The sequence below is a fragment of the Saimiri boliviensis genome, chromosome 4 (assembly GCF_048565385.1).
Source record: "Saimiri boliviensis isolate mSaiBol1 chromosome 4, mSaiBol1.pri, whole genome shotgun sequence".
Lineage (NCBI taxonomy): Eukaryota > Metazoa > Chordata > Mammalia > Primates > Cebidae > Saimiri > Saimiri boliviensis.
This window is the reverse complement of record NC_133452.1, coordinates 64,192,244-64,214,657: the sequence shown is the minus strand read 5'-3', so window position 1 is coordinate 64,214,657 and position 22,414 is coordinate 64,192,244. Positions and strand designations below refer to the sequence as shown.

Below are 22,414 nucleotides of genomic sequence, written 5' to 3'. Positions count from 1 at the left end.
GAATGCTGCCCCTCCATCCATACCTTACCACCACATTACAAAAGGACTATTTACACCATTTCCTTTGACCTAACACATTGTGTCCAGCTATCAAGAAAAAAATTACAAGGCAAACTAAAAGGCAACAAACAAAAACAGAAAAAAAAAAAAAACACACACTGCAGAGCAAGCATCTGTACCAGGCATGGCAATGATGTTGAATTATCAGATGAGGAATTTAAAACAACTATGATTAATGTGCTAAGTAAGGGCTCTACTGGGTAAAGTAGACAGCTTGCAAAAACAGATGGGCAATTTAAGCAGAGAGATGGAAATTCTAAAAAAGAACAGAAAAGTAATGCTTGATGGAAATGAAGGATGTCTTTCATGGGATTACTAGTCGACTGGACATGGCTGAGGAAAGATTCTCTGAACCTGAAGATAAGGCAATAGAAACTTCTAAAACTAAAAAGCAAAGAAAACAAAGATTGAAAAAACTAAATAGAATGTCCAAGATCTATGGGACAACTACAAAGGAGTAACATGTGTGAAATGGGAATACCAGAAGAAGAAGAAAGAAGAGCAAAAGAAATACAGGTATTGATCGACTTACAACCTATGCAACTTACGACCATTCAACTTGACGACCACAATCGCTAGCCACGACTGCTCCACGTCTGGCAGCGCAAACATTGCCCAGCTGGGCGTACGACAGTGCGGACCAGCTTCCAGCAGCACTACCATCTCCACGTGCACCGTTTCAACTGTTATCCCAGACTCGGTACAGCAATTTGTGTTTTGTACATGTTTATATATTTTGATATGTTTTGCAATTGGGAAAATGTTTCCTATGGTATTTTTTACACCTGTATTTTGTAATTTTGTATGTTTTGCAAATATTAAACCAGTTGTACTGCTAATGCAGTGTTTTACTTAAACCTGACGAATGTAAAAATAAGAAACAAAATGGTGTAGAGATGATACAAATGGCATAAAATGAACAAAGAAAATTATATATAACAATAATGAAAGAAAATTATAAAATATGACTTAAAGATTTTTATAACATCATTTCACAGTACTGTACATATAGCCTACTCAACTTACAATCAAATCGTGTTACGACTGGTCTGTCAGAACCAATTGTGGTCATAAGTCAAGCACTACCTGTATTTGAAACAATAATGACTGAGAATTTCTCCCTATTAACATCAGACACCAAACCACAAATCCAGGAAGCTCAGAGAACACTTAGCAGGATAAATGCCAAAACACCCACACCTAGGCGTATCATTTTCAAACTACAGAAAACCAAAGATAAAAATTCCTGTTACCTGAATACTATGAACAACTCTATACCCATAAATTTGATAACCTAGAGAAAATGAATGAATTCCTTGAAATACAGAAGTGGCCAAAACTTAAGAAGGAATGGACTATTTCAGTAACTATATATCAAATAAATTGAATCAATAATCAGTTACCAGAACAGAAATCACAGGCCCAGATGGGTTCACTAGTGAAATCCACAAACATTTAAGGAAGATGTGATACCGATTATTTACAATTTCTTTCAGAGGATAGGAGCAGAGGGAATGCTTTCTAACTCATTCTACGAGGCTAGCATTGCTCTAACACCAAAGCCAGACAAAGATATTACAAGAAAACTATAGACCAATAATTCTGATGAACATAGATGCAAAAATCCTAAAAAAAAAAAATTAGCAAATCAAATCCAAAACATATAAAAGAATTATACAACCTGACCAACTGAGATGTATCCCCTCTATTTCCAGGCCTGTACAACATTTGAAAATCAATTAATCCATCATATCAAAAATCTTAAAAAGAAAAAAATCAGTGATCATATCAATAGATGCAGGAAGAGCATTTGAAAAAATCCACACTCATCCATAATAAAAATTCTCAGTGAACCAGGAACAAAGGAGAATTTCTTCAGCTTGGTAAAGAATATCTACAGAAAACCTACAGCTAGCATCATGTTTTCTGGTGAGAAGAAGTTTTCCCCCTAAGATCAGAAAGAAGGCAAAGATGTCCTCTCTCACAACTGTTTTTCAAAATGGTACTTGAAGTTACTAATGCAATAAAACAAAAAAGAAAGAAAGAAAAAAAAGGAAAGTTAAGTGGGAAGGAAGAAATAAACTCTTTGTTCACAGATATGATCATCTATGTAGAACATTCAAAAGAATTGACAACAAACTACTGAAACTATGAAGTGATTATAGGAAGGTTGCAGGGTACCAGGTTAATATATAAAAGTCAATTGCTTTCCTGTATTCTAGCAACAAACAAGTGGAATTTGAAACTAAAAACACAATACTATTTACATTAACATTGCCACAAATAAAATATTTAGCTATAAATCTAACAGTGTATAAAATCTATATGAGGAAACTTATAAAACTGAATGACTCAAAGAACCACATAAATGGAGTGATATTTCATGTTCATGGATAGGAAAACTAATACTATTAAGATGTCAGTTCTGGCCAGGAACAGTGGCTCATGCATGTAATCCCAGCACTTTGGGACACTGAGACAGGAAGATCTCTTAAGCTCAGCAGGTTGAGACCAGCCTGGGCAACATGGCAAAATCCTGTCTCTACAAAAAATACAAAACTTAGCCAGGTATGGTGGCATGTGCCTGTAGTTCTAGCTACTTGAGGGAGCAGAGGCAGGAGGATTGCTTGAGGCCAGGAGGTCAAGGCTGCAGTGAGCCATGATCACGCCACTGCACTCCAGCCTAGGTGACAAAGTGAGACTCTGTCTCAAAAAAAAAAAAAAAAGGTTATTTTCAACTTGATCTGTACATTCAATGCAATCCCAATCAAAATCTCAGAAACTTAATTTGAGGCTTTTAACAAACTGATTCTAAAGTTTATATGAAGAAACAAAATATCCAGAATAGCTAACACAATTTTGAACGTGAATAACAAAGTTTGAGGACTGACACTACCTGACTTCAAGACTTACTATAAATTACAGTAATCAAAACAGTGTGGTATTGGCAAAAGAACAGGCAAATAGATCAGTGGAACAGAATAGAGAACCCAGAAATAGACCCACATAAATCTAATCATCTTACTTGGGCAAAAGAGCAAAAGCAATACAATGAAGAAAGACAGTCTTTTCAACAAATGGTGCTGGAACAACTGGATTTCCACAGGCCTTAAAAAAGAAAAAAAATTAAACACAGACCTTATACCCTTCACAGAAATGAACTCAAATGGATCATAGACCTAAATATAAAATGGAAAACTATAGAAGTCCTAGAAGGTAACATAGAAGAAAATCTAACTGCCTGTGGGGATAGCAATTACCTTTTAGATATAACACCAAAGGCATGATTTGTCAAAGAAATAAGGTGGACTTTATCACAATGAAAAACTGCTCTGTGAAATACAGTGTTGAGAAAATGAGAAGACAAGTCATAGACTAGGAGAAAATATTTTTAAAGTCATATATGGTAAGAGACTATAATCCAAAATATACAGAGAATTCTTAATGTTTAAGAATAAAAACAAGCAGTACTGGGTTCACAGCAAAATTAAAGAGGAATGGAGAAATTCCTATTTGGCCCATAAAAATGGGTTAAAGACCTTAACAGATATCTCACCAAAGAAGATACACAGATGACAAATAAGCATATAAAAAGATGCTCCACATCACATGGTATCAGAACACACAAAAAAACCCAAATACCACTACCTGCCTATCAGAATGCCCCAAATCTGTAACACTGACAAATGCTGGCCAGGATGTGGAGCAACAGGAGGTCTCATTCATCGCTGCTGGGGCTGCAAAATGATGTAGCCACTTTGAAAGACAGTTTGCCAGTTTCTTACAAAACTAAACATACCCTTATCGGACAGTCCAGCAGTTGTGTTCCTTGGTATTTACTCAAAGGAGTTAAACTTGCGTCCACACAAAACCTGCATGTGGGTGTTTATAGCAGTTTATTCTTAACTGCCGAAACTTGGAAGTCACCAAGATGTCCTTCAGTAGGTGGATGGATGAATAAACTGTAGTACACACAGATAATGGAATGTATTTCAGAACTAAAAAGAAATTAGCTATCAAGCCACCAAAAAACCATGGAGAAAACTTAAAAGTATATTAGTAAGTGAAAGAAGCCAATCTGAAAAGGCTACCTTTGTGTAATTCCAACTATATGACATTCTGAAAGGGCAAAACCATGGAGACATTAAAAGCATCAGAGCTTTCCAAGGGTTGAGGAAGATGAATATGGAGCACAGAGGATTTTCAAGACAGTGAAAATGCTCTGTATGGTACTAAAATGATAGATACATGTCATTATACATTTGTCCAAACCCACAGAACATACAATATCAAGAGTGAACCTTAATGTAAATGAACTTTGGGTGATTATAATGTGTCAATGTAAGTTCATCAGTTAGAACAGATGTACCACTGAGGTGGGGGATGTTGATAACAGGGGAGCCTATGTCATGTGTGGGGGGAGGGGATATATGGGAAATCTACATTCCTCTTTAATTTTGCTGTGAACCCAATACTGCTTAAGAAATAGTCTTTTTTTTTTTTTTTGAGACAGAGTTTCACTCTTGTTACCCAGGCTGGAGTGCAATGGCGCGATCTCGGTTCACCACAACCTCCGCCTCCTGGGTTCAGGCAATTCTCCTGCCTCAACCTCCTGAGTAGCTGGGATTACAGGCATGCGCCACCATGCCCAGCTAATGTTTTGTATTTTTAGTAGAGACGGGGTTTCACCATGTTGACCAGGATGGTCTCGATCTCTTGACCTTGTGATCCACCCGCCTCGGCCTCCCAAAGTGCTGGGATTACAGGCTTGAGCCACCGCACCTGGCAAGAAATAGTCTTAAAAATATATGCATACGGCTTTGGGAGGCCGAGGCGGGTGGATCACGAGGTCAAGAGATCAAGACCATCGTGGTCAACATGTTGAAACCCCATCTCTACTAAAAATACAAAAAAATTAGCTGGGCATGGTGGCACGTGCCTGTAATCCCAGCTACTCAGGAGGCTGAGGCAGGAGAATTGCCTGAACCCAGGAGGCAGAGGTTGCGGTGAGCCGAGATTGCACCATTGCACTCCAGCCTGGGTAACAAGAGTGAAACTCCATCTCAAAAAAAAAAATATATATATATATATATATGCATATATATATATATATGCATACGGCTGGGTGCGGTGGCTCACCCCTGTAATCCCAGCACTTTGGGAGGCTGAGGTGGGCAGATCATGAGGTCAGGAGTTTGAGACTAGCCTGACCAACATGGTGAAACCCTGGTCTACTAAAAACACAAAAATTAGCGGGGTGTGGTGGTGCACACCTGTAATCCCAGCTAGTCCAGAGGCTGAGGCAGGAGAATTGCTTGAACCCAGGAGGTGGAGGTTGCAGTGAACCAAGATTGCATCACTGCATTCCACCCTGGGTGACAGAGTGAGATTCCATCTCAAGAAATTACATATATATATATATATATATATATATATATATATATATATATGCGCGCATGTATTTGTATGTGTGTCTATGTGTGTATATTTGCCACAAGAAAAAAAATATAAAGGAACAGGTGAACGAGTTAGCTCTAGACCTACAAAGCAGTCACATCCTGCAGTGGTTCTGACTTACAGCAGAGGGTTTAGGGAACTGGGAAGTTACAGACGATTACAAGCCCCTATCTACTGAGACTCCTCTACTCCCCATCTCCTCTCTCTCTGCCAGCATTTCCCCAGTGCATTCAAGTGTAAACCTGTGAAATCAGAAGTGGAGGGAGGTACATGTTGACTGAAAAAAAAAATCTGACTGGATGCCACTCCTCTTATTTTGTTGGCAGATACAATATTTGCTCACGTTGTATCTGTATATGGATTTAAATATATTTTTATTTTTATTGATTTAGGGGTACAAGTACAGATTTCTTACATACATTGCATAGTGGTGGATTCTGGGTTTTCAGTGTACTTCTCACCCTAATAGTGTTCACATTATTTAATGTATAATATAATGGTAAATATGTATTATATTAAATATATTTATATATTTAATATATTTATTTTGAACTTTAAAATTGATTGGTGGACTGTATTTTGCTATCTTAGAAATGAGGCTAAAGGTTACCACGTAGGGAATTATGCTGAGGCATTCCTAAGTCTGGCACAGGTAATGAACTTGATAGAAGTAATTGCTTACTTAGGTTTTTGAAATTGCTGAATTTTTATTTAAATTTGAAAAAATATTGGGGCCGGCCACTGTGGCTCACACCTGTAATCCCAGCACTTTGGGAGACTGAGGTGGGTGGATCACTCAAGGTCAGAGGAGTTCAAGACCAGCCTGACCTACATGGAGAAACATCATCTCTAATAAAAATGTAAAAATTAGCTGGGTATGGTGGTGGGTGCCTCTGATCCTAGCTACTCTGGAGGCTGAGGCAGAAAAATTGCTTGAACTGGGGAGGCAGAGGTGGCAGTGAGCCGAGATCCTGCCATTGCACTCCAGCCTGGGTGAATGAGGAAGACTCTATCTAAAAAAAAAAAAAAGACAAAAATTGGGAATGACTAAAAATACATTTTTAGCACTAAGTGAACTGGCTGTATTTGTCTTTGAAACCTTGGGAACCAGCATGATGTAGAGCATTTCCTGTATTCCACAGCCATGCATGGGACCCCACCTAAATTTTAAAATACGGGACCAGAGCTTGGTAAATGTTTTTGCTGGACACTGGGATCTTTAAAATAGGACAGTAGAACTTCAAATGATCCCAAGAGGATTATATGTATACCACTAGGGATTTAAATATAATGAGTCTTAGAAAATAAAATGATCCCCATTCTTAAATAAGAAAAGCTGCATTCTTGTAATACGTGCAATTTCAACAGAAGTTATGATATGCAAAGTTAATATTTTGCCAATTTTTAAACAAAACCCTTAGTAATATAATTTTTAAAGATATATTTAGAAATTACAGCGAAATTGCAACAGCATTCCAGAAAGTTGAAAAATGGAGGAAAACATTTCTCGTGGTTCCTCCAGAGAACCAACATCATTTTCCTGTGCTAAGTCTGTAATTCCTCGGTTGACCTCCAAATTGGAATCACCTGGGGAGCCTGTTAAAGATCAGATCCTGGTTCTTTCTGAGGCAGAATCTCTGTGGTTAGAACCCCATGGATTTATAGTTTTAATAAGCACTCCAGCTGATTCTGGTCTGTAGCTGGGAGATTAACTTGTTCAGCTGTCTAGATCGTTCTACCACTAGTTCATCCTGGAGGGCCTGTCTCTACTAAAAATACAAAAATTAGCTGGGTATGATGGTGGGCACCTGTAATCCCAGCTACTTGGGAGGCTAAGACAGGAGGCAGAGGCTGCAGTGAGCTGAGATCATGCCACTGCACTCCAGCCTGGTGACAGATGGAGACTGCATCTCTAGGCTTTGCTGCAGAAATTGTCTATGCTTAAGAGAAGCCACAGAAGGCTTAAAACGGGAGGTGACCTGATCTTACTACTTACTTGTATAAAGCCCTGGAGTAGAATCTGAAGGGAACAAAACTAGGAGTCAGGGAGTCCAATTATGAAGCATGGTTAGGATACAGAAGTGGATACATTTGAAGCATATTTAGAAGGTAGAATTTGGTAGAACTTGCTGATGACTGGATTTAAGAGAAAAATCAGGAAATTGTCCAGGCTTAGGGGACAGAACAGATGGTAACAACTATTTGAGATAGGACACACAGGAACCTTATTTATATAAATGTTTGTTATAATTTGTCTGAAATATTTTTCCAAAAGTGATATTTAAATATGCATGTGAATTAAGACAAAATGCAGGTTACCTTAAATTTTAAGGTAACTTAAGAGGGAAAAATAGTCACTTTACAGTGGAGAGACTAGGCAGCACCTACCTTAACCAGGCGATCCAAATTGATGTCACCAGGAATAAGACATGTGAACATAATGCACCCCCAATATGAAGCACTGAGAAGAGCACAATGTCACATCTGGAGTATTTTTGCTAAAAATGCATAACTTTGGCTGATGTGTGGTGGCTCCCACCTGTATTCCCAGCACTTTGGGAGGCTGAGGTGGGTGAATCACTTGAGGCCGGGGGTTCGAGACCAGTCTGGCCAACATGGTGAAACCCTGTCTCTACTAAAAATACAAAAGTTAGCCAGGTGTGGTGGCGGGCACCTGTAATCCCAGCTACTCAGGAGGCTAAGACAGGAGGCAGAGGCTGCAGTGAGCTGAGATCATGCCACTGCACTCTAGCCTGGCGACAGAGGGAGACTGCATCTTAAAAAAAAAAAAAAAAAAAAAAAAAAAGGCATAACCTTAACCTGATTATGAGAAAACATCAAACTCGAAGTGAGGGACATTCTACAAAATAGCCGACCAGTCTTCCAGGTGTGAGAGTCATGGAAAAACAAAGGTACTGACACAGATTATAGGACACTAAGGAGATGTGACATCTAAGTGCAATATGGGATGCTGGGGCAGAGAAAGGACAGCAGGAAAACTGAGACAATTTAAATAAGGTGTGTATGTTACTTCATAGCACTGTATCAGTGATATTTGCCAGAATTTGGAAAATGTACTATGATTATGAAAGATGTCAATGCTAAGGACATCTGAGCAAGGAGCATAATGTACTATTATGAAACATTTCTTACATTTAAATAACAAAGTTTAAAGTTTGAAAATTACAAGTAACTCATTTTGTAACCACTTAAAAGTATTTGTAAAGATACTTTTTTTTTTCTTTGAGACAGAGTCTCTCTCTGTCACCCAGATTGGAGTGCAGTGGCGTGATTTTGGCTCACTGCAACCTCCACCTCCTGGGTTCAAGTGATTCTTCCTATCTCAGTCTTCTGAATAGCTGGGATTGCAGGTGCATGCCACCACACCCAGCTATTTTTTGTATTTTTAGTAGAGACAGGGTTTCACCATGTTGGCCAGGCCGATCTCGAACTCCTGAACTGAAGCAATCTGCCTGCCTTGGCCTCACAAAGTGCTGGATTACAGGTGTGGACCACTGTAAAGATATTTCTTTCTAAAGATACACAGCTTCTGAAATAAATGCAAGGTGCCTGAAACACTGTGTCTCAGGTGGCCAATATATATGTCAATTATTCTTGTTCCTATGTGTCTAATAATTTCCCCTCCCCACCAAGACAGATTAAGACTGCAAAATATCTGTTTCTTCATCACCTTGATCTCAGCTGGGGCTCTTAACATTGTAGAGTTGCTAGGGGTAGACCCCGACAGACAGGTGAGGACATGCAATGGCACTCCTGGGCTGAGATGTTGAGAACAGGAGTGAGAGGCAGGCAAACTATATTACAATATCAATTCCTTCATTTCTCTCCTGGCATCATACCTTCCCAGTACCTAGCTGCTTTGACAGTTTTCTCCCCTTCTCAGTAAATCTTAAACCCACTTCATCCACATGTCATCCTTTCAAATCCTGCTGTCCCTAGGAAATAGCAAAATCAACTCAAAAGTAAAGGTTTTCACAAATGAAGCCCCTCCCTGTCATCCCTTGCAAAAGACATTTAAGTTTAGCAACTACAGTCATTCTTAGCTTTACAACAGGGATACATTCTGAGAAATGTGTCCTTTGACAATTTCACTGTTGTGCAAGCATTGTAGAGTGTACTAACACAAACCTAGATAGTATAGCCTGTTAATTACATGCCTAGACTAGAAGGCATAGCATATTGATCCTAGGCTACAAACCTGTTTATGTTACTCTACTGAATATCGTAGGCAGTTATAACACAACAGGAAATATTTGTGTATCTAAACATCGAAAAGGTGCTATAAAAGTATGGTATAAAAGACAAATGGTACACCTGTGTATTGTACCCACCGTGAAGGGGGCTTGCAGAATCAGAAGTTGCTCTGGGTAAGTTAGTGACAAGTGAATGTGAAGGCCTAGGACATTATTGTTCACTACTGCAGACATTATAAGCACTGTACCCTTAGGCTACACTAAATTTATACATAAATATTATTTTCTTCAATAATAAATTTGTTGTAAATTTATTGCTTATGTCAGAAAATATTGTAAACTTTTTGACTCTTGTAATAACTTTTAGCTTAGGCTGGGAACAGTGGCTCACACCTGTAATCCCAGTACTTTGGGAAGCCAAGGTGGGTGGATCACCTGAGGTCAGGAGTTCAAGACCAGCCTGGGTAACACGGTGCAACCCCGTCTCTACAAAAAATACAAAAACTGGCTGAGGGTGGTGGTGGGAGGGTGCCTGTAATCCCAGCTACTCAGGAGGCTGGGGCAGGAGGGTCGCTTGAATGCAAGAGGTGGAGCTTGCAGTGAGCCAAGATCGTGCCATTGCACTCCAGCCTGGGTGACAAGAGTGAAACTCCGTCTCAAAAATAAATAAATTTAAAAATAACAGGCCGGGCACGGTGGCTCAAGCCTGTAATCCCAGCACTTTGGGAGGCCGAGGTGGGTGGATCACAAGGTCAGGAGATCAAGACCATCCTCGGCAACATGGTGAAACCCTGTCTCTACTAAAAATACAAAAAATTAGCTGGGCATGGTGGCATGTACCTGTAATCCCAGCTACTCAGGAGGCTGAGGCAGGAGAATTGCCTGAACCCAGGAGGCGGAGGTTGCGGTGAGCCGAGATGGGGCCATTGCACTCCAGCCTGGGTAACAAGAGCGAAACTCCGTCTCAAAAAAAAAAAAAAAGTTTAGCTTAAAACATATACATTGTACAGCTATACAAAACTATTCTTGTTTTATAGATATATATTTTTTTACTTTTAAACTTTTTTTGTTAATGAAGACACAAACACGCACATCAGCCTAGACCTACACAGGGTTAGGATTATCTTATTCATTGCCTTCCATCTCCACATCCTTCCAAGGTCTTCAGGGGCGGTAACACTCATGGAGTTATGATAACAGTGACTTCTTCCGGAAAATTCCTCAAGGACTTGCCTGAGACTGTCTTACAGGGTAGCTTTTATTTTTGTTTTTAGTTTGTTTTGTTTTTTTATAATTTTTACTGAAAAATGATAAAAACTATAATATAGTGAACACAAACTAGTAATAGTTGTTATGATCAAGTATAGGTACTGTACATACTTGTATGTGCTAGACATTTATGTGACCAGCAGTGTGGTGGGTTTGTTTACAACATCACCACAAACACATGTTCTGCAATGTGACATTAGGGTGGCTACGATGTCATTAGGTGACAGAAATGTTTGAGCTCGTTGTAATCTTGTGGGGCTACCATCACACATGCAGTCGTATGCAGAAATGCTGTTATGTGGTGTGTGACTGTATCTTGGATGAATTGGAGAATTTTACACTCCAAGGCAAGACCAGAGTAGTGACAGAGCAGGGGGTGGGTCCAGGTGTTCAGCTTACTGCATCTTCTGGGGCCTGAGGTTGTAGGCAACCTGGTCCTCTGGAAAAATGCCAATCACAGTGCCAACACCTGAACGTCCAGGGGAAATAACTCAGCGTTGCCTGTGTTAACTTCCCTCATTTTCTTTCTTCTTCTTTTTTTTTTTTGAGACGAAGTCTCACTTTGTTGCCCAGGCTAGAGTGCGATGGCACGATCTTGGCTCACTGCAACCTCCGCCTCCCAGGTTCAGGGAATTCTCCTGCCTCAGCCTTCTAAGTAGCTAGGATTACAGGCGTGTGCCAGCTAATTTTTGTATTTGTAGTAGAGACGGGGTTTCACCACGTTGGTCAGGCTGGTCTCGAACTCCTGACCTCGCGATCCACCCGCCTCGGCTTCCCAAAATGCTGAGATTACAGGCGTGAGCCACTGCACCTGGCCTAACTTCCCTCATTTTCTCTGGAGTTTTAGGAATGTTGCATTTTGATGCTGACTTTGTTTTCAGGTTAACCTCAGTTTGACTCTCCATAGCAGTGACCGGAAGCGCTTTCCTCTGATGTTTATCAAAGGCTTTAATACTTTGGAACTGGAAGACACTATAATATTTTGTCAATTAGATGTAAATCACCTTTAAATCATATATTACCATTACGATATTTTGTTTATAATTTCTCAGATTATTTGGCATTAATAACCTCCACAAATGGCCACCAAGACATTTTCTCTGGCACAGGAAGCAAGAGCTTCCTTAGTCCCTTACTTGGCATGGAACGAACCCTCCTTGCCTGTGCCTCTCCCAGCCTGCTTCGCAGTGCTGCAGTCACGTGGCTGCAGGACGCCTTGAGCTCCTGAGCAGAGTGAAGCCTGTAAGGCGGATGCTGGGCATATTCTCAGGATACCCCATCAGCAAGTCTGACATTTGATCTACAGGAGTCAAACTCAGTAGACGGAGAGAGGGACAGTTTTGCCTGCCAGATGTGAACTCTGACCTAAAGACGGCTGCTCAAAATAGCCTTCATCCTCTTTGCCTAAGCCTGATACACAAGCTTTTATCTCAGCTGCCCCTGGTCACCTGCTTTTCTTACTTGACTCTGCAATTCTCCAGGTGGCTATTCCTGGATGGCACTCATCCGGAAAGGGTCATTGCTCCTTTCTCCCTTTATTTCACTCAGAGATTATTTTGATAACATTATGATTTACAAACCATCAAATTCATACATTTCAAATATACAATTCAGTGAAGTTTTTGTACATTTACCAGGTTGTGCAATCATTACTGTAACCCAGTGTTAGAACATGTTCATCATCCTGGTTAGATTATTTATGCCCAAGTAGTTAATTACCATCTTCACCCCCCAACTCCAGGTATCCACTAATCTACATTCTATCTTTAGATTGCCTTTTCAGGAGATTTCACTTAATATAATCAGACGTACACAGTCGTGTGTATTGGCTTCTTTTGCTGTGTCTCTGAGGTTCACTTTGAGGTTCATCCATGTTGTGGCATGTCAGTGATTTTTGTGATGGTGGGTTCCTGCTGCCCCCAGACCCACGGTTCTTTAAAGTACTAAGCCGCCTGCTCTTTGAATAACCCAATGCTTTCCCCCAGGCTCTCCTGCTGCCAGTTTCCCACAGGGCTGTTGGTCTCTCCTCTCAGTGACTTCACCCGACAGAGCTGCCTGCCTTCTCCAGCCTATCCTCCAGGTCCCACATGGCTACCTGTTGCCCCTACACTGGCTTCCTGCTCTTCCTCCAAAGGCCTGGCTGGTTCCCGACTCAGGCTCTGCCCATTGCTGCTGTCACCTCCCCCCAGCAACCCCAAATCTTTGCCCATTGTCCCCTCATTCTGTTCAGGTCTTGATTCAAATGTTGCTTCCTTAAAGAGGCACCCTGACCTCGACTCAAATAGCATTCCTTCCCAGACATTAATTTTGCCCCACTTTGTGTCTTCACAGCTCTTGTTGTTCCTGTTTGTTCATTCCTGAAATGATACTTTGTTATTATCTTGTTAATAGACTAGTGGGTATCTAGCTGTTTTAAGAGAATACCATAAACTGGGTGGCTTATCAATAACAGAAATTTTTCTCTCACAGTTCTAGAGTCTGGGACATCTAGGATCAAGGCCCTGGCAGATTTGGTGTCTGATGAGTGTTGCTTCCAGGCTCGGAGGGGACATCTCCTGTGTCCTCACGTGGTGGAAGGGATGAGGGGGTCTCTCCTTGGGCTCTGAGGTAAGAGCAACGGTGCTATTCATGAGGATGCTGTCCTCATGACCCATCACCTCCTGAAGGCCCTGCCTCCTAAATTCCATCACTTTGGGATTTAGGATTTCAACATATACATTTTGGAGAGGATATAAACACTCAGACAACAGCAGTTAAGACAGCAGGTGTGGTGGCTCACGCCTATGATCCCAGCACTTTGGGAGGCTGAGGCGGGTGGATCACCTGAGGTCAGGAGTTCAAGGCCAGCCTGACCAACATGGTAAAACCCCTTCTCTACTAAAAATACAAATTAGCTGGGTGTGGTGGCATGTGCCTGTAATCCCAGCTACTGGGGAGGCTGAGGCAGGAGAATTGCTTGAACCCAGGAGGTGGAGGTTGCAGTGAGATGAGAATGCACCACTGCACTCCAGTATGGGCAACAGAGTGAGACTCTTTCTCAAAATTCAGATACAAAAATTAGGTCGGAAAAGAAAATTCATAACTGGAGGCCAATCATGCTAGGCATTTATAAATGTATTACTGTATTCCCTCTCATCATCAGTTGTGTGACATTTGGGATTTGAACTCAGTCCCGACTGACATGTGAAGCTCAAGACACTACACACTGTATTTTGCTGTGAAGCAGACTTCAGAAAGTATGGTTAGTCTGTGCAACCTCGAAAACGCTCTGGACTCAGTGGGTACAACTCAGCTATCTGTACTTCACACAGCACAGGTGGTCTAGGAAAGAGGCTGCCTTTGGCTTGACTGTGCAAATGTATTTTATTTTTTTTCCTGTCATGTTGGTCAGCAGTTACACCAAAGCTAGCTATTAGCATCTCTGAGTAGATGGTGATGAGGAGTCTTGGCATGCAGCACCAGCTACTGCACACTTTGTTTCCAGAGGGGTTATGATGAATCATATGTTTAAGGACAGCTGTATTATATACAGTACTTAAATAGTAATGGAAAGCATGATTCCAGAAGGGAAAAACCAAGCCATGTAGCTGTCTTTTGGTATGCTTGGCATGCAGGGATATGCTTGATGGAAAATAGTATTTCTAATTTTTGACCACAACTTGGTAAGTAGAGAGAGAGCGCGCTCTTAAAAACACATACATATACAACTTGGAAGATAAGACTTATTTGGAAAAGTACAAATTATTAGAATAATGAAGTACTCTTTTAAGCCATTTTATATAAGCTTAAGATGCTGTATAAAATAATTTTTTTCATCTTATAAAGCAAGACAAAGGAAAAACTGTTTTAAGTTAGAACAGCATTTCCCAAACTAATGCCCAAAGGAACACTGTTTCATGAGATGTTAAAATATACGCCTTGAAAAAAATTGTGTGCATCAAAGTTTGAGGATATCTTAAAAATCTTGGGGGTGGGGTGGGGTGTGAGCAAACCAAAACTTTTTTTTTTCCCCCAGTTAAGTATGACTATTTCTATTTCTAGGAGTGATCTGTCGGGGAGAAACGGCTTGGGAAATGCTGAAATTTCTGATGGTTAAGGTAAGATTGGATATATGTATCTGTTTGGATAATTACTCATGTGATCTCTTGGAACCAAGGATCCTTAGGTCCAAGGAACTCTGATTTCTAGGAATATTTTGCAAACAAATCAATAACAGACAAATAGGTAAAGAATCTGAATTTTCCAGTCCACTGTTTTGAAAGGAGGCATCCAAACCCGAAGACTAAGTGGTTAGTGTTTATGACTGTGAGCCACCTCTCACAGACAGCTGCATCACCTCTAACAACAGAGATGGAATGGATGAACTCAACTTACTTTCAAAGCTAATATTCTATGACTTAACTGCTTGGAAAGTAACTTGTTGCAGAAAGGGGAAATGCTTTATTCTCACAGAAAACACTTCTAGAGTTGCCCCCAACATGAAGAAACCGGAGGTAAAGCCTCTCATTCTTAAATAACATTTATTATTGTTGCAAAGACGTCTTCTCCATGAGAACATTTCTCACATTTATTTAAAGATATACAGGTTATGGATATAGAAGCAAATTTCACTGAGTTGTTATATAGAAGGATGCCCGACTATGATCCTTAATTCAGCAATCTAATATTCACAATGTGTCTGTTGCCATTTAGCTATTTATCCAAACATGCCTTTTTTTTAAAAAAAAAAATCACATGTGCCTAGACAGGGTGGAAAAAGAAATGTCAAGGGCTTGCTAAAAAGAAGAAGCCTATAAAAGATAAAATTCCCACAGCAGTTCTGTTCAACTGTAGTTTGTGAGTGCAGGAACAATGTTTCCGTGGGGAAGCATTATGCCCAGTGGTTTCCTGGTTTGAACAGTGGGAAAGCCCTTGAGGTTTTCTGTCGCTGTCAGGAGGGAGCGAGAAACTGTTTATGGAATCCAGTCGATGTTCAGGCACCGTGCTATGAAAGCAAACATGTCTGAGACTTCCTCTATCACTTTGGCTGTGGGCTTCCCTGCCCCGTGGCCCGCCTTGGTATCCACGTGGATAAGCAGGGGGTTGCTTTGCTTCCTGCTGCGGCCCACAATGTACTGAAGGGTGGCGATGAACTTCAGGGAGTGAAGTGGGACCACGCGGTCATCATGGTCAGCAGTGAGGAGCAGCATGGATGGGTACTGGATGTCATCTGCTTCTGGTAACTTCACGTTATGCAATGGAGAGTATCTGGAAGGCAAAGGCACCTTTGTGAGGCTGGAGAACACCACAGAGGTTTTTGTAGGACAATCAAGGAGAACTGGTATGGTACAGGGACCTATGTAGTTTACTAGGCTAACTTAACTAGTATATGAGTGACCACCACAGACTGTCTGTGCATGGTCATTTGGGCCGTGACCGGCAAGGGCACCTGCACTGGAGAGCTGTGTCACTTACGTGGCTCCAACTTTGAAAGACGGTCAGACGGAAGGTCACACGGCTGTGGAAACAACTCAAATCATAGACACGCTTACTGTCTCTTAAGATGAGTAGTTTCATGATCTCTGGACTTTTACTGCTATGTAGTGGAGTAATAATTAATTGTCTTTTTAAGCCACTGGGTGTGGTTATCAGTCCAAGCCTTTCTTTTGTTGAGAAACTTGAAATCCACAGTATACGACAGCTTGCTGCCCCTTAATTCAGGCTCAGTTCTGCAGTCTGTCTTTGGAAAAGCACAGGTCCTCCCTCTCTGGGCCTCGCTTCTTGTCTGTGAACTGAGGAAGCTGGACGGGCTGCTGGCTCTCAGTCCAGCAGAACTGAGGCTCACACCTGCGGTTCCAGCACTTTGATTTATTTTGATTTGCTACTTCAGCAGCATATATTCTTTGCTTAATTTAGAAAAGAAAATCCCAGCCGGGCGTGGTAACTCAAGCCTGTAATCCCAGCACTTTGGGAGGCCGAGGCGGGTGGATCACGAGGTCAAGAGATTGAAACCATCCTGGCCAACATGGTGAAACCCCGTCTCTACTAAAAAGACAAAAATTAGCTGGGCATGGTGGCATGCGCCTGCAGTCCCAGCTACTCGGGAGAACAGCATTAAGTACCCAGTTAAAACAATTCAGTCACTGTAAGTGTATTTCAAACTGGAGAGGCTAGCCGTAAAAAGCAAACAAAATGAAAGAACTTTAGAAACCAGGCCACGCGTGGTGGAGTGCATGTGTAGTCCCAGCTACTGGGGGCTGAAGCATGAGAACTGTTTGAACCCAGGAGGCGGATGTTGTAGTGAGCCAAATTGTGACAGTGCCCTCCAGGCTGGGCAGCAGAGAGATCTTGTCTCAAAAAAAAAAAAAAACAAAAAAAACACTTTAGTTATTTTGGGCAAAATTTGTGGTTTAATGACAACAGGTGGAACAGGCTTCTTGTGCCAGTCTGAGAGCCACTCCTAAACACTGCTGATTAAAAATAAAATTTAAAAACTCTTACATAATGGAGAATGAAAGGCCAAAAAGAAGTTTTAATGTCTGTTTACTCATTGTTATCAATCACCAGAGTGGTTTCAGGATACAAGGGACATTGTATAAGATTTCAATAACGCAACTTACAGTTTCAAATGTATGTAGCTATACTGAGCGTAAAATAAGTTTAACTGTACTTGAATATATTCCTTTTTTTTTTTTTTTTTGGAGACAGGGTCTTGCTCTGCTGCCCAGGCTGGAGTGTAGTGGTGCATCTTGGCTTACTGCAACCTCTGCCTCCCAGTCTCAAGCCATCCTTCCACCTCAGCCTCCCGAGCAGCTGGGACTACAGGCAGCGCCACCGTGCTCAGCTAATATTTTGTAGAGACAGGGTTTCCCCACGTTGCCCATGCAGGGCTGGTCCTGAACTCCTCAGCTGGTGATCTACCTGCCTCTGTCTCCCGAAGTGCTGGGACCGCAGGTGTGAGCCACCATACTCAGCCCGCCTTCCCCTACTTTTTATTTTGATTTGCTACTTCAGGAGCATATATTCTTTGCTTAATTTAGAAAAGAAAATCCCGCCGGGCGCGGTGGCTCAAGCCTGTAATCCCAGCACTTTGGGAGGCCGAGGCGGGTGGATCACGAGGTCAAGAGATCGAGACCATCCTGGTCAACATGGTGAAACCCCGTCTCTACTAAAGATACAAAAAATTAGCTGGGCATGGTGGCACGTGCCTGTAATCCCAGCTACTCAGGAGGCTGAGGCAGGAGAATTGCCTGAACCCAGGAGGCAGAGGTTGCGGTGAGCCGAGATGGCGCCATTGCACTCCAGCCTGGGTAACAAGAGCGAAACTCTGTCTCAAAAAAAAAAAAAAAAAAAAAAAGAAAAGAAAATCCCAGCCGGGCATGGCAACTCAAGCCTGTAATCCCAGCACTTTAGGAGGCCAATGTGGGTGGATCATGAGGTCAAGAGATTGAGACCATCCTGGCCAACATGGTGAAACCCCATCTCTACTAAAAATTAGCTGGGCGTGGTGTGGTGGCGTGGGCCTGTAGTCCTAGCTACTCGGGAGGCTGAGGCAGGAGAATTGATTGAACCCGGGAGGCGGATGCTGCAGTGAGCTGAGATCGTGCCACTGCACTCCAGCTTGGCAACAGTGAGACTCCGTCTCAAAAAATCCCACACATTGATAAAAAGCATAATATCATCTTTTGATTGCTACAGTAACAAATTACCACAACTTTAGCAGCTTGAAACACCACAGACTTCTTATCTCACAGTTCTGTAAGTCAGCAGTCTGGATTGGCTCAGCTGGGTTGTCTGCTCTGGGTCTCCCAAGGTCAAAATGAAGGTGTTGGCTGATGGACTCTTAAGGGGAAACTCTGGAAAAAACCTACTTGCAGGCTCGGGATGTTGGCAGAATTCAGTTTTGTACAGCTGTGGGACTTAGGTCCTTTTTCTTTGAGGGCTGTTGTTTGGGGGTTGCTTTCAGGTTCTAGAGGTCCCCCTTCCTCTACAGTCAAAGGCAGCAATGGCAGGCTGAATCCTTTACATGCTTTCAATTTCTCTGACCTCCCTTTCTGCTGCATCCCTGACTCCAGCCAGAGAATGTGCTCAGCCTTTAAGGGGTCATGTGATTTGTCAGCCCTCAGATAATCCAAAGAGCAGTCAGATTAATATCCTGCCCGCTTCACAGCAGGATCTAGATAAATGGGATGCCATCTTTAGAATTCTGCCTACTACACTTTTGTAGTTTGTTGCTTTTGTGAAAGACTAGATTAAAACAAGAAAGACAAGTAGGTATTGCCATCTCTTCTCCTACTTCTCAGTAAATTAGATGCAAGACACTAAAGAGGACAAAGCTCAAGCACTAATCCTGTTGTGTGACTGTTCAGTTTCAATCAGATCACTAACAACGTATGTATGTCAAAAGAGCCTTACTTGACAAGCCATTCAAAGTGTTGTTTGCTGTCCGAGCACCCGTAATCAGTGGTCCAAGCATGGCCAATGGTGTATTTATGAAACTTCAGCATGTCCATTACTCCAACTTGGGCGATAACACAACCAAAGAGGTCAGGTCGCTGATTTGCACAAGTAGCTAAAAACCCAAGGTAGAAAAGGGAGGCAGTCTATCATTAAACATCTACATAAACATAGCAAGGCAATACTTAATGCTTCCAGAACCCTGGCTGCATTTATTTATCCTCAGAGCACAGGAGGAAGCCATCAGAAATCACCTGCCCAAGAACCCCAAAGCTCCCCACCCGCTCTGATATCTGTCAGAGGGGTGGGAATTCTCATCAGTAATACAGCTTTACTCCCCGAAGTGAATCCTGAAAAGCTTGAGGACTTTCTGGAAACCCTGTATCCCCTGCTCCCATCCCGCAGTTGCTTTCACAGTGATGAGGGGGATTAAGGGACTTGTCCAAGATCTCAGGACCTGCCCAAGGCATAATAGGGTCTCTTCGTATGTCATTTATCAGATGCCCAAATACAAATAGTAGAAACAGGTTTTGCTCTCCTGATACCATTTTGTGGTCCTATCCACAAAGTGAATCAAGAGCTGCCTACAGATGGTGTATCTGAAAACCCCAAGAGGGCTAACTAGTAAGTACAATGAATAAAATCCACTACTTACCCACTAAGAGGCCTCCATTTGAACCTCCATTAATAGTCAGCCTCTTGGGAGATGTGTAACCTTCCTTGATCAGATACTCAGCAGCACACTGAAAGTCATCAAAGCAGTTTTGTTTGTTGGCCAAGATACCACCTGCAATGTGCCAAAGTGGAAGATAGTTAATTAACAAAACCGAACATAAAAATAAATTTAAAGGGAATTCCAGTGATGACAGGGCACAGTTTCAACTACTGATTGACTTAAAAACAATGGGTTAACACTGCATTAAAAAAATGCCTCAATTTAAGTTCTGTTATGCACTGTGGAAACAGATCATCAATACCACAATGCTAATCCATATGGTGGATCTTTATTTTTCTAAAAGCCTCTAGAACTTAAACAGGAAATGCCCCAAAGGGAACAGATGGTTGGTTATGAGAGAAGCATGATGATGAAAGGATAGAAGCATGTCCTCACAAAGAACCTGTATTCTGGGAAGCTGAACTTAAAAATATAAAGCGAGACCTGCAGCAGTGTTCAGCCCTGTGGGTTCCACCCAGCACCCACGCCAGAGCTGGCTGTGGGGGTGCTTGTATCTCCCCTCCCTGCGAAGATGGAGGTGGAAGTGCTGTGCAGAGGCACAGTTCCCACCCCACCTTTGCAGGAGTCGGACATGGTCGGGGATGGGGAGAAGGAAATTCCCCAGTCTTGCCCACGGTTATTAATTTAAAGAATCAGCAGGAATTGGGTGGTGAGGTAGTGCTGCAGCAGACCACCACATAATGGTTTCTCAATTCCAGATTAAAAGACCTTAAAACATTTCCCCAGAGAATCTGGGCTTTATCATCTGCAAATCATTCCAGCGTATTAAACCAAACAAATTACTTGGGGAAACATTTACAGGGCTGTGAAATATCTATAAGTAAAGGCCAAAAGTCAAACGCATGTGCTCAAAGGAACAGATGTCTGAGATCACTGCCTTTGAAATGAACAAAGAACAGACACAGATCTAATTAGATATTTGAGATTAACCACTTCGGTTGAAATTTAATTAAAGATAAAGGAGTGCTACTGAAATGTTTTTCATATCAAAATAAATGTTAAGAAATTACCAGTTAATTTAGAATAGCTAGGATTACTTAGTTTCTAGGAATAACAGTATTTGGGGGATATGACTAAATTTTAAAAAGCATTAAATTTTAAAGTCAATTAACAGAATGGAATTCAGATTTACCAATGTTTTGTATCCCAGGCTGTAACTGGAAAAGGTCTATTTCTTATTCTTGCATCATGGCCTAAATTTTGAAGGCGTTTATCAATCAGTCTAAACATAGTCTACTGTTAGCCTTGGTCAAGCTTGAACCTCCCTAATCCCAAGACTGGAAAATAACTTGGTTGTAATTAAAGGAATGAGAGAACAGACCAGGAGCAAGGGTACTCTTCCTTATCAGAGCATGGTGGGCACCTGATGATCAGAGGGATTTTCTGGAGAATCCAGTTCTTTCAGGAGAGAGTCCCAGAATCAGGGGTCCATGTGTAGGGGGTATGGGGCATCAACTACATACAACTTAAATAGGAAATCAGGTGGTGAGCACAAACATTTGGGATGTAAATCAAACATGAGTTCAGAATTAGCACACACATTTGGGATGTAAATCAAACATGCGTGGACCCCATTCCTGGTTAGTCTATGAATTCAATTTCAGATACACAAAAGACTGGGTGACAGGGTGCTCCACATAGAAAGAAATGGAAAAGATGCAGACGATCATTCAAAAAAACTGTGACCATCTGGTGTATACAGTTGGGTGGGTATTAGTCAATTAGCTAGAATTTTGTATTGATAATATGCTTCAGGAGGCCAGAGAATGGAGATGGAATAAAATCAGAAAAAAACAAAATGACTGCATTTTTGTGTCTAAAACTAATGCATGATAGAGTCAAAGCAGCCATGCTAGGAGGATGCGATTTCTCAGCAATGCCGGGAAGATCTGAGAAAACCGGCAGGAGAATACTACTCCTTTCTCTTCAGAAAAAATGACCCGCCTTGACTTCTGTTTCAAGACAGTCGACTAATACTAAACTGTAAAAACAAGGCTAACAGGAGACAGAATAAATACCAAAAAGCTCTCCAAGACTTACTTCTGACAATGATAATTAAAAACACAACCTGTGGGTTGTTAAACCCCCAAATAAAAGGAAATGCTTCTGAAAAATATGTACTTCATCTATTCATTATAACAAAAGAAAATAAAATGTGAAAAGAGTGAGTTGTTTTTAAGGGGGGAGTGGTGCCTAAATGTGTTCGATAATATCCTTGGTTTTCATTCGTCTAGCCAAAAAG

General features: G+C 41.5%; 1 protein-coding gene across 2 annotated transcripts in view; it reads right to left on the bottom strand.

The window, feature by feature from the left end:
- Nucleotides 1-15,542: 15,542 nt before the first annotated feature.
- The window catches only part of PREP (prolyl endopeptidase), a 121,161-nt gene continuing 114,289 nt past the window's right edge, over nucleotides 15,543-22,414 (bottom strand). For both annotated transcript variants that reach the window (XM_039467463.2, XM_074397659.1), the window contains 3 exons: nucleotides 20,092-20,223; nucleotides 19,395-19,551; nucleotides 15,543-16,247 (listed from right to left, as the gene is read on the bottom strand). In XM_039467463.2, the coding sequence (XP_039323397.1) occupies nucleotides 15,953-16,247; nucleotides 19,395-19,551; nucleotides 20,092-20,223 (584 nt within the window). In that variant the 3' untranslated portion in view covers nucleotides 15,543-15,952. The remainder of the gene's footprint in view (nucleotides 16,248-19,394; nucleotides 19,552-20,091; nucleotides 20,224-22,414) is intronic.